This window comes from Chelonia mydas, chromosome 4 (genome assembly GCF_015237465.2).
Source record: "Chelonia mydas isolate rCheMyd1 chromosome 4, rCheMyd1.pri.v2, whole genome shotgun sequence".
NCBI lineage: Eukaryota > Metazoa > Chordata > Testudines > Cheloniidae > Chelonia > Chelonia mydas.
In genome coordinates, this window is record NC_057852.1 from 84,813,157 (window position 1) to 84,827,413 (window position 14,257).

General features: G+C 39.0%; 2 protein-coding genes across 9 annotated transcripts in view; one reads left to right on the plus strand and one right to left on the minus strand.

Moving 5' to 3' along the window:
* The window catches only part of MTUS1 (microtubule associated scaffold protein 1), a 185,784-nt gene extending 182,781 nt beyond the window's left edge, over positions 1-3,003 (plus strand). For all 7 annotated transcript variants that reach the window (XM_043546155.1, XM_037897680.2, XM_043546157.1 and 4 more), the window contains one exon: positions 651-3,003. In XM_043546155.1, the coding sequence (XP_043402090.1) occupies positions 651-867 (217 nt within the window). In that variant the 3' untranslated portion in view covers positions 868-3,003. The remainder of the gene's footprint in view (positions 1-650) is intronic.
* Positions 3,004-9,748: 6,745 nt separating this feature from the next.
* PDGFRL (platelet derived growth factor receptor like) overlaps positions 9,749-14,257 on the minus strand; it is a 51,692-nt gene continuing 47,183 nt past the window's right edge. For both annotated transcript variants that reach the window (XM_037897683.2, XM_027825124.3), the window contains exon 6: positions 9,749-10,479. In XM_037897683.2, the coding sequence (XP_037753611.1) occupies positions 10,291-10,479 (189 nt within the window). In that variant the 3' untranslated portion in view covers positions 9,749-10,290. The remainder of the gene's footprint in view (positions 10,480-14,257) is intronic.

Sequence of the window (14,257 nt, forward strand, 5' to 3'; positions counted from 1 at the left end):
ACATGACTCCTGACAGGGAAGATGTGAAAACACTCTTCAGCTGCCTTCATTAATAAGAGTTGAATTTTAAGAGAGCCTTAAACTACCCAGAATTTTGTAATATGACTGATTCATGCAGTAATGCTGGCAAGATAGGCTGCTGCTTTTATGCGATTTTTTTTCTGACGTTGTTCTGTCTTCTGCACAAGCTGCCAGTTTAGGGCTTGTCTTCACTGCAACAGTTAGCTCAAGTTAGTACATTTGAGGTACTTCACTAGAGCTAGCCTAGCTCTAGTGAGTGATCACACTGTGAAACATTTGAGCTGCACAATGTGATTGTATTTGGAGCTAATCAGCTGTGGTACCTGGAGCCATTGCATCTCCACTGCATTACTAGCCCTAGCTTCAACAGCACTCCAGCTTCAAGACCCACTTAATTCAAAGTAGAGAATTGTGTGTGGATGGGAGTCGAGTTGGGGCAAAACTCAAGTTATAGCTCCAGCTCACAATGCAGTGAGGGCAAGCCTGTAGAACCCAGCTATTACTTCTTGAGAACAAATGCACTAAATCCTGATAAGGAATGTGTATATTTTTTAATTCTTTTAAAATTATGTAAGACGCTCTAACTTTCAAACTGAATCATGTCCACTTACTTACAATTATTTTTTCAGGCAACTTTCCACAGAGCAGGCAGTTTTACAGGAGTCTCTAGAGAAAGAATCAAAAGTAAATAAACGTCTATCAATGGAAAATGAAGAACTTCTATGGAAGCTACATAATGGGGACCTGTGCAGCCCTAAGAAAGTGTCACCTAGTTCTCCACCAATGCCTTCTCAGTCACCAAGGAATTCTGGCTCCTTCTCTGCTCCTACAGTAGCACCAAGATGACATCTTTTGAAATGAGGGGGAGACTACATAAAAGCATTTCACTTGTGATCTGCAGAACTGATCCTAACTCCAATCATGGGAGCAAGAGCTATATTAGCTGAGTGTGATGACTGAATTATAACTGGAATTATTGGTGTGGAAAATTGTTCTAATATGGGAGTAAGACTTTATATTTCTCCTCCAAAAAAGACTTCAGTAATGACTATAGACATTGTTGCACAAAGCACTTACAGAGCAAGGGAAATCTTGTTCATTGCCTTTTTCACCTAACTCTAAGAAAAAAGCTCAGGGGCTTATAGATAAAGACCACAACCTCTATAATGTGTTCCTTATCACAGAGGAGACTGTGGATGTGTGGTGTGAATGAAGTGGATGTAACACACTGTGTGTGTGTGAGAGAGAGATGCTGCCTTCTTTGCTGTGTATGTAATAAAGGACAAAACCTAAAGAATATACATTGACATGTACTTAATTAATAATGTTGTCAATATGCATGTTTTATAAAAGGTTACCCTTAACTGCGGTTGAGGAGAAACTACCACTTGTATTATAGGCTAGTTTCCACCTCATCTTTCTGCTTCTGTTTAGTAAGAGGATGGCAGGAAATGTTTTATCTGTTGACTTGTCAGTGTCTCTACCTACCTTTATAGTGCAATTGAGTTTTTTTCCTAAAACAGTCAGTCTGATCACCGGAGTTGACGCTGCAGCCATACTGCCTGACTTTTTAGCTTTCCCATTCGTATGCAGCACTTGTAGTGGTATCACAGTCTATGAAGATGGCAGCGTTGCATTTTTTCAGGATACAGTCACGTTTAGAACACTTTTTGCAAAAACAGAAGTGGGGAAGTAAGGTGGTAATTCTGGAACATTGAAATTGACAATCTCTGCAACTCTACTATAATCAGAGGTCAAAACATTAAAATGACTAGATTTAGCATTAAACCCCCATACTGCGGACATGCAACCAGACCCAATCCCCTTGTCTGCTGAAAACAAACACCCAAACAAGCAATCATTACTTCCTGAGAAAAGCCCGGTAATTTCAAAGGCCACCTGTAGAGAAGAGGAGGGTCCTGATCTAATTGAAGACAGGATTTGAAAGCCAAAAAGGGAAAAATAAGTAGGATGACAAAACATTCTTTGAAAGGGGAATGAGAACTGTAGCAAGCTTCAAAAAAGTCTTAAAAGCAACTGATACCATTTCTCTGATTTTGATGAAGTTTTGTTTTTTAAATGTTGTGCCCTTATTTTAACTTTCAGCAGTGTTACCAATATAACTGTATGGAGGGGTGGGAAGAACAACATGTGGTTCCACAGCTCACCTCTCCAATGTTTCCCAATTTCACTTGGAGGAAGTTTCCCCTTAAGTTAAAACAAACATGTCTGTGTTGCTGAAGATGGATGTAACATTTTACACTATGTTTCAAATTAAGGTAGTCACAGTGCATCTCTGGTCTTGTTACTGTTTTGGTCTGCACTTCTTTTAAAAATCCCATGTATCCTGTTTTGTAAGTACAGTTTCAACTTCTAGTTATGGTTACAGAATGTTGTCTCTGCTTCTGATTGGGGGTTGTTTTTAAACCAGGAATATTCTACTGTCAACAGTGTTAGCAATAAGGTAAATCTTGTGCTTCACTGTATTTTTCCAGCAGACTGGGAAAGGAAGTCCAGTGGATGGGAGGGGAAGGGAAACGAAACTTGAAAAGCATTTCAAACCAAACATTTCATCTAGGATATGAAAACACTGGCATTTCAGAAAGTGCATGGGTGTACAAAGTTATAGCAGTGCTCATTCTGTAACTATGAAATTGTAATATATTCAGGCTTGTAATTAAATTTAATCTACGCAATGTACAAGTGAAATCTGACTCCGGGAACATTTTACTTAATTTGCCTCTTTTTATCCCATTTAAGGCACTGTACAAGGCACTGTACATGCCACTGTAGTTCAAGTGGTGTCAGCAATTATAAACACTGTTTTCCACAGATTTAAACTTAACTGTAAAAATCTGCTGTGGGCTGAAACTTGGCTTAAAAGTATTTCTTAGAGCATTCTTTGCTTTGATAAGGTTAAGGAAATTGGATCATGTATATTTGAGATGAGTGTTTAAAAATAAATTTTTTTTACTCGTTTGACTTTCTGCTTGTGTAAGTCTAGAAAACCTGAAACTAAGAAGGAAAGTTGTCCAAGGGCTTAAGTAGTTGTTAACAGTTGAAATACTGAAACTTTACAATGGTTTTGTCCCTTCATGTGTAGAAGAGCTTTCATCAGTGTTCAGATAACTTATTAAATTTTTTATCCCAGCCCTACAGAACTCAGAATATCAAACTGAGTTTTGCTTGTGTAGTCTGTAGATGATTATTGGATCCAGGAGAATCCTGATTATTCAGTTTCAGGTTGAACATATGTACACTAAGATACACCTCTAAAAATAGCCAGGGTACATAATTTATCCATGAAGAACTTAACTCTTTTTCAAGCATTATTGGTTAAGAACCACATTAGGTCCCTATTTTTCTAGCTTAGCTGGAAGTAGTTACATTCAAAGGGTAAGTGGTGTCTCTCACATTCTGTGTATAGGCAAATGTTGATTTCCAGTGATAACCATTGTGTGTTTAAGGAGCCCTTCTAGCCTTACCAAAGCATTTACTTTTAATAACTCATTCAGAAATTGATCTATTTTACTTTCTCAAGAGCAGGGGTATTTAAAGTCTAGCGATCTGTTTCATTTCATGACTTTTCTCAAACTCCTTGGATAACAGATTAATAGCCGCCAAAGACTTTGCTATCTCTGGTCATTCTAGCAAGTGGCTTCAGAATGCACCATGGTTCATGTGAGGGATTTCATGACAGGGAGAGGGAAGCGGACTGGAGATTTTAGTTGACGTTTAGAAAGATAACTTTGACTTGAGCTAATTGTAAAGTTTGTGGGTTGGTGTGCTTACATTCAATTTAAGAAATAGCTTAATAGTTCTCACATAGGGAAAAAACCTTGCCATACATAACTATACAGACATCAGTTAATGGCCCACCACCTTTGTTTTGACTTCTCCCCACTTTTACCCTAAAAGGCTAGGCAACAATGCAGGAGGCAGTCTCAAAAATGTAATGGTTTAAAAACAATTTCATGTTCTTATTCCTCTCTGTTATGAAGAGGTGGGAAAGTTTTGTATCTATAGCTTTTAAAAATCAAACTGCAGATCCTAGAAAGGACTAACCTTTCTTTTTAGAGTCAGTCCTATCTGGCTGTTAGCCAGAAAAGAACTTAACGCTTCCTGCATCTGTTGTAAACTATGCCTGTTCAGAGGGGGACAGAGTGACTGCTGGCTAGGCCAACTGGAGCTTGATAAGCCTATCACAGCCTTGGCCAAGAGAGAAAAGATCTTTTAGTGTAGGCAGTAGAGGCTCATGTGTTAAGATCCAGAGGTCTCAGGTTTGATCCCCAAAGAGGATGACCCAGCTTTAATGTACTGTCTCCAGTCCAGTAACTTTAAAGGCAAAAAATTACAAGCATGAATACTAGAAGCCTCTTTCATAAGTGAATGTAGCCCAGAACCCTAGCTTTGACAGTGTTCCTTCTCAGGTGACAGTAGTTTTTGCTTTATTGGAAAACAATTAGCCTTGGCAACTTGAGAGGCAAACGAGTAAAACATTATGTGAAGCTTAGTTTCAAAAACATTCCTTACATCATTAGAGTTCAATGTGCTCCAGAGAACAGTTTACAGGGGAAAATGTATGTACTTGAATTTTGAGAGGCTCCTTCCCTCCTCCTTTACAGTAGGTCTCAATGCCAAGCCCCTTTTAAAAATGAAACTTCATCTTTCCAGTCAGTAAGCCAGTTGTGAAAATTTGACTGTGCTGTGTTAAATAGGAATCAGACTACTGTAGAAAAAAAGGGAGGAAAAATGTACACTGTAGCTAATAAGTCCACACTTCAATCTGGTCAGATGCATGGAACTTGAATGTTTCCTGATGAGCGGTCACTGCACTGTTGCTCATCATAATTTGTCAAAACAATTGGATAAAAATAAAATGAAAAAAACTTGCAAAAATTCCATTCTAAAAATCAGCTACATGATTGAACTTACAATCTAAAATAATTGCCATCTATTGATATACTCTATGAATAAAGCCAGAGCAATCAAAACTTTAGCATACTCTGTAATAACCATCCTCTCAATCTAATGCTTGAAGTGAAGTCTTCCTCAGGTGATCAGAGTCACGTTTTACCACTTACCAAGACTATTAAGTACTATAGCTTCACATCTGAGAAAATTCCAGAAGTAAAAATAAGACTGGCTTTGTCTCAAATATAAAGCCATTCTTTGCAACATTTACATCATAGGTTTCTCTCCGATTTGTTAGACACATACTGCAGTATGTGAAATACTTACACAGGGATGGTATCTTCACACTACAGTTGTAGTGATGCCACAAAAATAAACAATTCTTCATCATGCAGCCAACCTGTATGCTGAATAAGGCATATGTAAAAAAAACTATGTAAAAAATAGTTTGTGATCACATAATATACTACAGCCACACAAATGAAATGCCAGAATTTAGGCTGCTCATGGTCCAAGTTTTGAGGTTTTTTTGCACCCAAAAATCTTTTAATTGCATTAAATCTCCCCTTGTTAGGGATTTTTTTTTTTAAAGATGCTAATGTTCTATGTTACAACTAACACCTCCTCTTCCCACCCACCAAAAAATGCATCAGCAGGATTTAGCACCATAGTACAGAAGCCCATTATGTAGGGGCAGATGGAATACTAGCACCATGTGTTAAGTCCAGTGGGTAGAAGGACTCTTGATCTCTCCACCCTTGAGTATGAGAGGCAGGTTGCTGCCTTCTTATAATGTCCTCAGAAGGGGTGATGGACTGCTAAGGCCGTGTGTTAGGTCTTGTGCTGCTGCTCTGGCAACTCCCTGGTATTCCCAATGAGTGGGCTGCAACAGCAGTGGTGTGGGTCCAGAACTTTAGCATGCTCATGCAATTATCTGTGGCAAGTGCCTTGCATTTCTCAGGAAAAAGTTGGCAATAGCAGGAATATGGTACCTCAGCTAAATGGAACTGCATGGATTTAAAACAAAAAGTATTTATCTAGCACTAGAGCTCGCCTCTTGCTGAATTTCAAAAGCCTACTGCAAGTATTGCACCCTCTCAATCTTTTATAATTGAAAGCATTAGCAACTTCTGTGCTTAGGTTGTCTGCCTGCTACCCCCATAATGAAAATTCTCAACACAGGAAATTACAATGATATTCATCAACATCAAATGTTTTGTAATCTTCATGACAATAGTTGGGTGACATCACCCCTAAAATTTTTCTCTGTTTAAAATAAAATATTTGTCATTAGTAGATGTGACAAAACCCAAAACTAAGAAAATTAATCATTTCCTTACATTGCTTACTGTTGTCATGAGGAGTATCACCTACGCTAAGTGAAGACTTTGGTGTTCAGAAACACTTCAGGTGCCTGAGTTTCTCTGACCAACCACAGACATTTCAGCCTTGAGTATCACATAATGCAGACAGACACAGTGTGTCAGTGGATGATAAATGTTGGCATTTAAAACTACAGTTGCTGTATGGCAAGCCAGGAAATCATCTAGGGCTGCACTGGATAAAAATGATCTGTTGAAACCTAACAGAACAGCACCAGAAAGTCAAACTTATTAAAGAGAGAGAGACTACCTTGGACAGCTGCTGCACTATTGTCTAATCTCTTCTCTAGGACGGATACGCATCTTAGAAAAGCACCAAGCACTATTAAGTGTGACATCATTTTATCTTTTTTTCCCCTCTCAGCTTTTTTCAGAACATATTTGCTCTTTACTTGCAGCAAATGCACATCTGATAAAGAGTGGGAAGAACAAATTGTCTTGTGGTTGAGGCATAGGACTGGAAGCAGTAACATGCTGGCAGAGTTGGGGATGTTTGTTCTAGGACAAATTACTTATTTAATTCTGGAGAGGTGATTGATTCTCTTCTCCTTTACACAACTGTAATTCTATTCATCTCAGTGCGACACCTCTCAGGATGAGAGAGAAAAATTAGGCCCTCCATGCCTCACCTTTCCTAGCCGTTAAAATGGAGAATGCATTTACTTCCCAAAAAAGGTGTGTCAGGCTTAATTCACCACTATGGCCCAGCAATTTAAGCTCCTCCTCTGGAAGTTGCTATAGAGCTCTTACTTAGATAACCATACAGCTGCTGTGTTTGAGGATTTGCATCTTATTTCTTATTGCCTTGAGAACTGTCACCTAAGGGAGGTGGTGCTCCCACACCATTCAATGTGTTACTGAACAAAAGTCGATTTAGGATAGATGATGCTGTCTCACTTGCTAGACATTTTAAGGAAATGAGTTATCTAATGACAAGTTTTGGAGCTACTGAAACTACTTTGAACTGAAAAAGGTGGACACCCCTAGCGTTCATCAGAGGGAAAGGTACAGGATTTTTCATTGATCAGAACAATCAGAACAGAGGAGAATGAAGACTTGGGTGGATTTTAAAAGCAGAAGCTGAAACTTTAACTCCTTCTCCCACCCCACACCCACAAGAAACAGATTTATTGGGGTGCAGTGCAACCAATGTTCTCTATGCCAAATAACCAATATTCAGGTCTAAGCCTTAGGGTTCAGCCCACCTCTGAATCCTCTCTTACCCTCTGCACACAAAGGGAAATGAGGGCACACGGGAAGGCTGGGGTACACGTACACACACTAGCTCTCATCTGAGCTAGCACCCTACACATAGTAGCATAGCCACTGTCACATGGTCAGTAGCAGTATGGGTTAGCTGCTCTGACAAACTCACCTGGACCCTGTAGGTACATAGTTAGGGCAGCAAGTCCATGCTACCATACCTATGCTACCATTTTTACACTCTACATCCGATGAGAGCTGGCACGAGTACGTCTACATAAGCTGGAAAGCACAGCCAAAGCTTGTAGTGTAGACATACCTTATGTCTTTGCAGAGTGAAGCTATTCCATTCCCCGCCTCCAAGCTTATGGGTCCATCCAGGCTGGATATAGGCAGCAAGTTGCAATGAAATTACAAGCAAACACAGATACAGCTGCTAAATCCTGTCATAGCTCCTTACTAACCTAAACATAGGCCTCAAGGAAAGTGGTGGGATAAGCCCCCTAGGTAGCTTGTTAATCTTGCTGAGGGAAAATTATTTCCTGATGCTAAAAATGGCTCAGACCCACAGAAGTTTTGGAACACGGTTCAACCTATACATCCACTGTGGGGATGGACGCATGGGTCCACAGTCACAGTAGCATGGCTGCTGCCTGCCCTGAGCACTTCAAACACACAGGAAGGGCATGCACACAAAAGGCAATCAACTCTCCCTCCATCCACACAGCTTAGCCTATGGCACCAAGACACAGAGGATTCTTTCCCCCTCCACACCTGGCCATGAACTCCAACTGCATTTCTGAGAGGGGTGCCCAGAAGGTCTCAGGGCAGGGGGTTATCTTTCCCCTGCCAGTTAATCGAACAGCTCCCTTCCCCTAGAAAAGGGGATGGGGCAGTGGTGCATTTAATTAAGACTTATGTTACTAGCTGATCTGAATGAAGATTACAAACTAGCATTTCTGATGAGATGATGCATCTTATTGTTTTGCCTTTTCTTTATGATATTCTCCCTTGGGTGGATATCCCTTATGCACTATCCTCTATGAGATGGTGAATTGAGTTGTACGGTCCCATTTTTGTAGTTAAATGGGATTTTGTTTGTAATATTAATGTCCAATTTACAGGTGTGACTATTCTCCCAAGATGGCAGTAGCCATAAATGTTACTAAAGAGACAAGGGGGGTGAGATCATCTCTTTTATTGGACCAACTTCTGTTGGTGAAAGAGACATGCTTTGGAGTTTACACACAGCTCTTCTTCTTCAGGCAGTTGAGGGTTTCCTTCCTGCCATTCATTGATTGAAAAAAGCAAAGCACTATTGCTTAACTGAAATGTCCTATCCTTCCCTCTGACTTAATCTGTTCTTAATTATCCTATAGTGATGATTTTTATTCCTTGTTAAGGAGAGGGCTTTTCCACTGTACAAACAATTATATTCTTGTTGATGTAAATGCTGTTTGTTTAATGCAATTCTTGGTTAATCCTGATCAGCTGTAATCAGTTATGTTACTGGGTTGTTCTTGTATCGGTGGTTTGTAGCTTTATATCAGTCTGTGTGGGCTCTCAGGAAGGCACCAGCTATTGAAATGTCACTCTTGATCATCATCATAACCATCAGTGTTGATTATGATGGGACAACCAATTTCTTAATTTAATAACCTAACTGTGGTTGTTTTCCTTTTTCTATTACACAACCTGCTTTTTGGCAACTCATTCCATAGGGAGAAGCTTAGCTGTTTCTCTCTCTACTAAATTACACAAGTCTACAGATTGTTTACATTTTTGATTCAGGTGTTTCATTTTCATTTATACTAAGATTGGAGTAAATTCACTTAATACAGTCAAGGTAGTTACCAACCTGGCTGATACAGGATCTTTTCTCAATCAGTACTGTAAATCAATATGTTCTGCTTATCTTCTCCTGTGAAAGATTGCTTATAAATGCCAAGTCATATCTCTACTATGTAGCAATAGTTAAACTCCCATGCTAAAGAGGGCAGGCATTTTAAAATTAACTACATAAGAGCAAGAGCAAGATATACAATTGGAAATACCCTAAGACAAAAATGCAAAATATCTTACCTGTTAACTATAATTTTTTTTAAAAGTACCTCCCTTTAAAAAATGCTCAGTGCTATCACAATTTAAAGTTAGCATGTACTCAATCCTAACCATCTCTCAGGTATGACAGTAAACAGTAAAACCACACACTTATACAACTTTGTCAATATTCAGTAAAGAAATTTAATCAAGGTCTACCAAACCAGAGAAGAGTAATCACTGTTGACTAATTTTCTATAACAAGTAGAAATTTAATATTTTTACATGTACAAAGTGTTAAAATCACCACCATGACAAAGAAGAAAATATATCTATGCTGGTGGGTCTACTTAAAAAGTTATTTTATATCCTCCTGTCAGCATTCATGAAAATAATGCACAATCAACATTTTAATAGTGGTTATATTTACCTAACATAAAAGTTATTTGTATATAGACTCTCCCTGCCAAAGATTTATCACTGTATTAGGAGCACTTGGGAGCCACATGCATAATCAGGCTACAAAGGTTTAATACATGGGTTTCAACCCAATTCTCCTGAGTATTGCTAAGCATTAGGATCTCTGCTCTCTAATGGAAGTGGAATGTAAGGACATGAGGAGAGAGATATTGGCAGAAACCTCCACCTCAGAATTCATAAAAAGAAACTAAAGGGTTAATGTGTCCAATAACATACTGTTTGTTCATTCTGTGTCCACAGACTCCACATATCAGGTCAGTTCAACACGGGTGGCTACTGTGGTTTGTCCTCGTAGGTTCTGAGCTGTACAAATATAGTTGCCAGCATCAATGGTTTCAAAATCTTCAATGGCAATAACACTCTTGGAGATTCTTGTGGTATGCCCAATTCCTCTGTTGATCAGCCTCCAAGAATCTTGGATAATCACAGGCCTTTCATACTGTTTTTAAAACACCCACATAAGGAAATGATGATGTATAATTCTGCAAACGCTATTTAGTGACAGTATATTAACAGTATTTCATTTCAAAATCCAAAACACATGCTCAGACATATGAATCTAGTCTGAAAGTCAGATTAATTAAGTGAGGAAGCTGAGGGTGGTTAGCAGCCATTACAGCAATTTTCCTAAAATAAAAGCTACAGGCAAGGTTGATCACTACTGTTGTATTCATTTTAGCTTTTCCATTTAGAAATCCCTGTTTTAAATTCACTTTGAGTTTAATCTTGTCCCCTCTTGAAGCCACAACCAAACTGCACATTCTCCCTCTGCATTCATGCCTTCATTTTAAGTGTTAACACAGCCACCTGTACCCTCTTGTGCTAGACTATTTGGCTGATCCAGTACATTTACAACTGCGGCCCTATCTAAACTACAAAAACAGCCACGTTTATATCAGTCAGATTATGGTTGTGGCCCACTTATGTTAATGCTTTTCCCATGCCTGTGTGAACAGATACAATACCTATCTTAGAAAATCATGTTTTAGACTTGGTATCTACTAGGGTGAAAGCTTGGTTCCCTAACGTGGCTGTGGATTTTTTTTTATCCACACAGGATAAAACTGTTACATTATAGTTGGACTGCCACCATTTCTGTAGTGTAGAGAGGACCCTTGTGTTAATTTTACAGCTGACACCGTATTCATCAAGAACTTTCTAGGCAGCACAGTATTATACCATCCAAAAGAGTTATTGTGTTGCCCTCCATCAAGCTGTTTCTGAAATATTCAAGCTAAAATGCAAGCAAGGATGTTCAGATGCCTGTTCCCACGTAAGAGTTGGAAAGCCATTTGGCTGATTTCATGGGAAAAATTCTATCTTGAAAAATCAAAATGTTAAAGGACATTTTCTGTAGGCCAGTGTCCCCTGACTCTCACCTCAACCCCCACTGTCCAATGAGGTTAGAGACATGGCAGAAATTGACCCAAATGTTTATGTGAAAAATCTGATGTAAAGAACTGAAAACACAAGTCTCTGGTAGCAAATTATGGCGGGGGGGGAGTGTTAAATGCAGCGATATCCTGCTGTCGGATTACAATGTAACTGTCTAGACAGCAATAGCTTTTTCTGTTTGCATCCACAATGCTGGAAACTAAACTTTAACCATGTTGGCTTGTGCTACAATAGCAACCAGGATGAACCTGGTAGGAAATGAAAATATCTTCAAGCTCTGCAGTATGTTTACGCCAAAAAGTAAAGAAAATGAAACCCAAACATGTTTAAAGTGTATGTTCTCTCTTCCATAAGAGTGAGGCACCTTTGGAAGGAAAGTAAGATGTATCACATATAGATTAAGAATAGACAGTGTCTCTTTCTAGTGTTAATTTAGTAGCCATTTACAAATGCCAAGATTATTTATACAGGACCTCAGGACATCATATTCACCTTCAGATTAGTTTAATAGGAGAAAAACTGCTAAAAGCCAACTGTCATGGTGTGCAAAGACCAGTACATTAGCCAAAGAGAGTCCAATCTGCACTTATGCACAGGAAAGAGGAGCCAGTGTCTAAGAAGCTGTCTAGTCAGTCTAGTGTCTAAGCAGTTGTCTAGTCAGTTATCCAGGCTACTCTCAACAAGTCAATCAAGCCAGTCATCAATTATTAGTTAAGAGCACGTCACCTGTTAACTGCTAACTGGCAGATTCTTACATCAGCAATAACATTGCAAAATGAATAATCTCAGCTAGAAAATACTGTAAGTAGGGTTGGCAGAATTTGATTTTTTTTAATAATTTCAGCAGATAGTAGCGATGTTTATTTTTAAGCTTTTTTTTTTAGTCGTTATTGATTTTAAATTTTCACAGTTGTGGGAATTTATGGAGTCAGATAATGAGGGGATCTCAAACATTTAATGACAGTAGGTGTTGAGATTCAAAGAGTTAAAAAGCTCTATAACCGTTAACAAGCAAACTGTCAATATCACATGTCAAAATATACAAAGTAAATATTGTTAAATCAAACCCTAAGAAGTTCTCAGCATTTCTTACTTTTCCTATCTGGAAATTTTAATTGTTATTGATGGAAATATTTTTGTCGGTTTGAGTGTGTATGGTGAAATCAACGTCTACTGACATTTACTGATAAAAATCTAATGCTTCCAAGCCTACTTGAGAGTCTCTTCATTAACTACCTCCTACTTACTTGTCAGCAAAAATATTACATCCCTGAGAAATATAAACTGATAGAAGTTTTAAGAGCTGATGAGCACTTAAGGTTGCCCAAGTGCAAATTCCACAAATACAATTACAAAAAATTCAAGGAAAACACCAGATAAGCCAGCCATCATTCACATGCCTCAGTTGTTGGATTTATACTAGGGCAACCTTAACTCAAATCCAATCAAGTTTTAGTTTGGAAGAATTTTCCAGTTATTTTATTGGCTATTTCTCAGCCTGGACAGCTATTGATGTTGATAGTATCCTCTCAGTATCCTTCCCCAGCCAGCCCCATTCCTTCACATCTTCCACCCACTCACCTGCTCCTCCACATTCTGCCCTTTCTCTCCATTCAACAAAGTTCAATATAGATCAGTACCTATTTATAAAAGATGCATGAGGCAGCAGTCATAGAGTTGTGAGAAGGTGGAAGAAATGAGGACTCTGAGAAGCAGGGCTGAGCCCCACTTCTTTTCTGTGCCCTCACAACCTCTCTCAACTCCCCTGATCTGAGTTCAATATGCCCTGTCTCTTAATAGCCTCTGTGCTTTGCAGAAACTGGGCAGGCCGGTAGGAGGAGAGATCTGATGGAACTCAACAGTTCTGGTGGCTTTTTCTTACAGAAAACACAGTGAATATCAAATAATGGGAAGAACACTGTTAAACTGCCCTAGCCCTGAAAACACTGGAGGTTGTAGGAACTGTGGTTCTCGAAAGAAGAAAGAAAGAAAGAATTCAAGGAAAACAATTCAAAAAGGTTGCACTTAAAATAGTTCCTTTGCCAAAAGTTACTAAATATTTGACTAAGACAATATGATACATTGTTAACCTTGCTAGAAGTGTAAACCTCAATGCAACATAAACCACAGAGCTACTGAGACACATATTCATTCTTCTTGGGCAGAAAACTGACTACAGGATCGTTCCCTTCCAGTTCCAGTATAACCGCTGTAAGCAAAACTGTTTGTTGCAGTAGATGGATGGATGCATGCTGACCACGACCGTCCATATACAGCAAGAGTGATAAATTCATGTATTTGTCAATCTGCAAACTATGCCTAGCACTGGAGCTGCTTATATTTAGGATGTTTTCTTTGGAGAACTTTTATTTTTCCCTATAGAAGCTTAAATTCATCACATAATGATCGTGCCAGAGAGGCATCAGTATCGTTTACAATTATGTACCAACTGTGTTTAACTCTTGGACCTCATGGCCAGGGTGATGAGACCAGTGGAGGAAATTACTGCCAGAACATCCTGCCACCTGAAGTTCAAACCAAGGGCAGGTTTGCAAGTGTAAAGCTATTGTCGACTGTCAGCGTGGTACAGAAGGGGAAGAGTACTTACTGATAACATAAATATCCTCCAATGCTAGGACTACGGAGATCAGAGTGAGTTTGTTGAATTGAACCTCGCAGTAAATGGCACAAACATGTAATAGGCTCCACGTGAGAACCACCACGACCACCACCAACAGCACAAAAGTTTCCAAATGGCTCTTCAGTGGTAGCTCCTCACAGAAGCATTTGATATGATCCAATGCAACAGACAAAGAACAGCA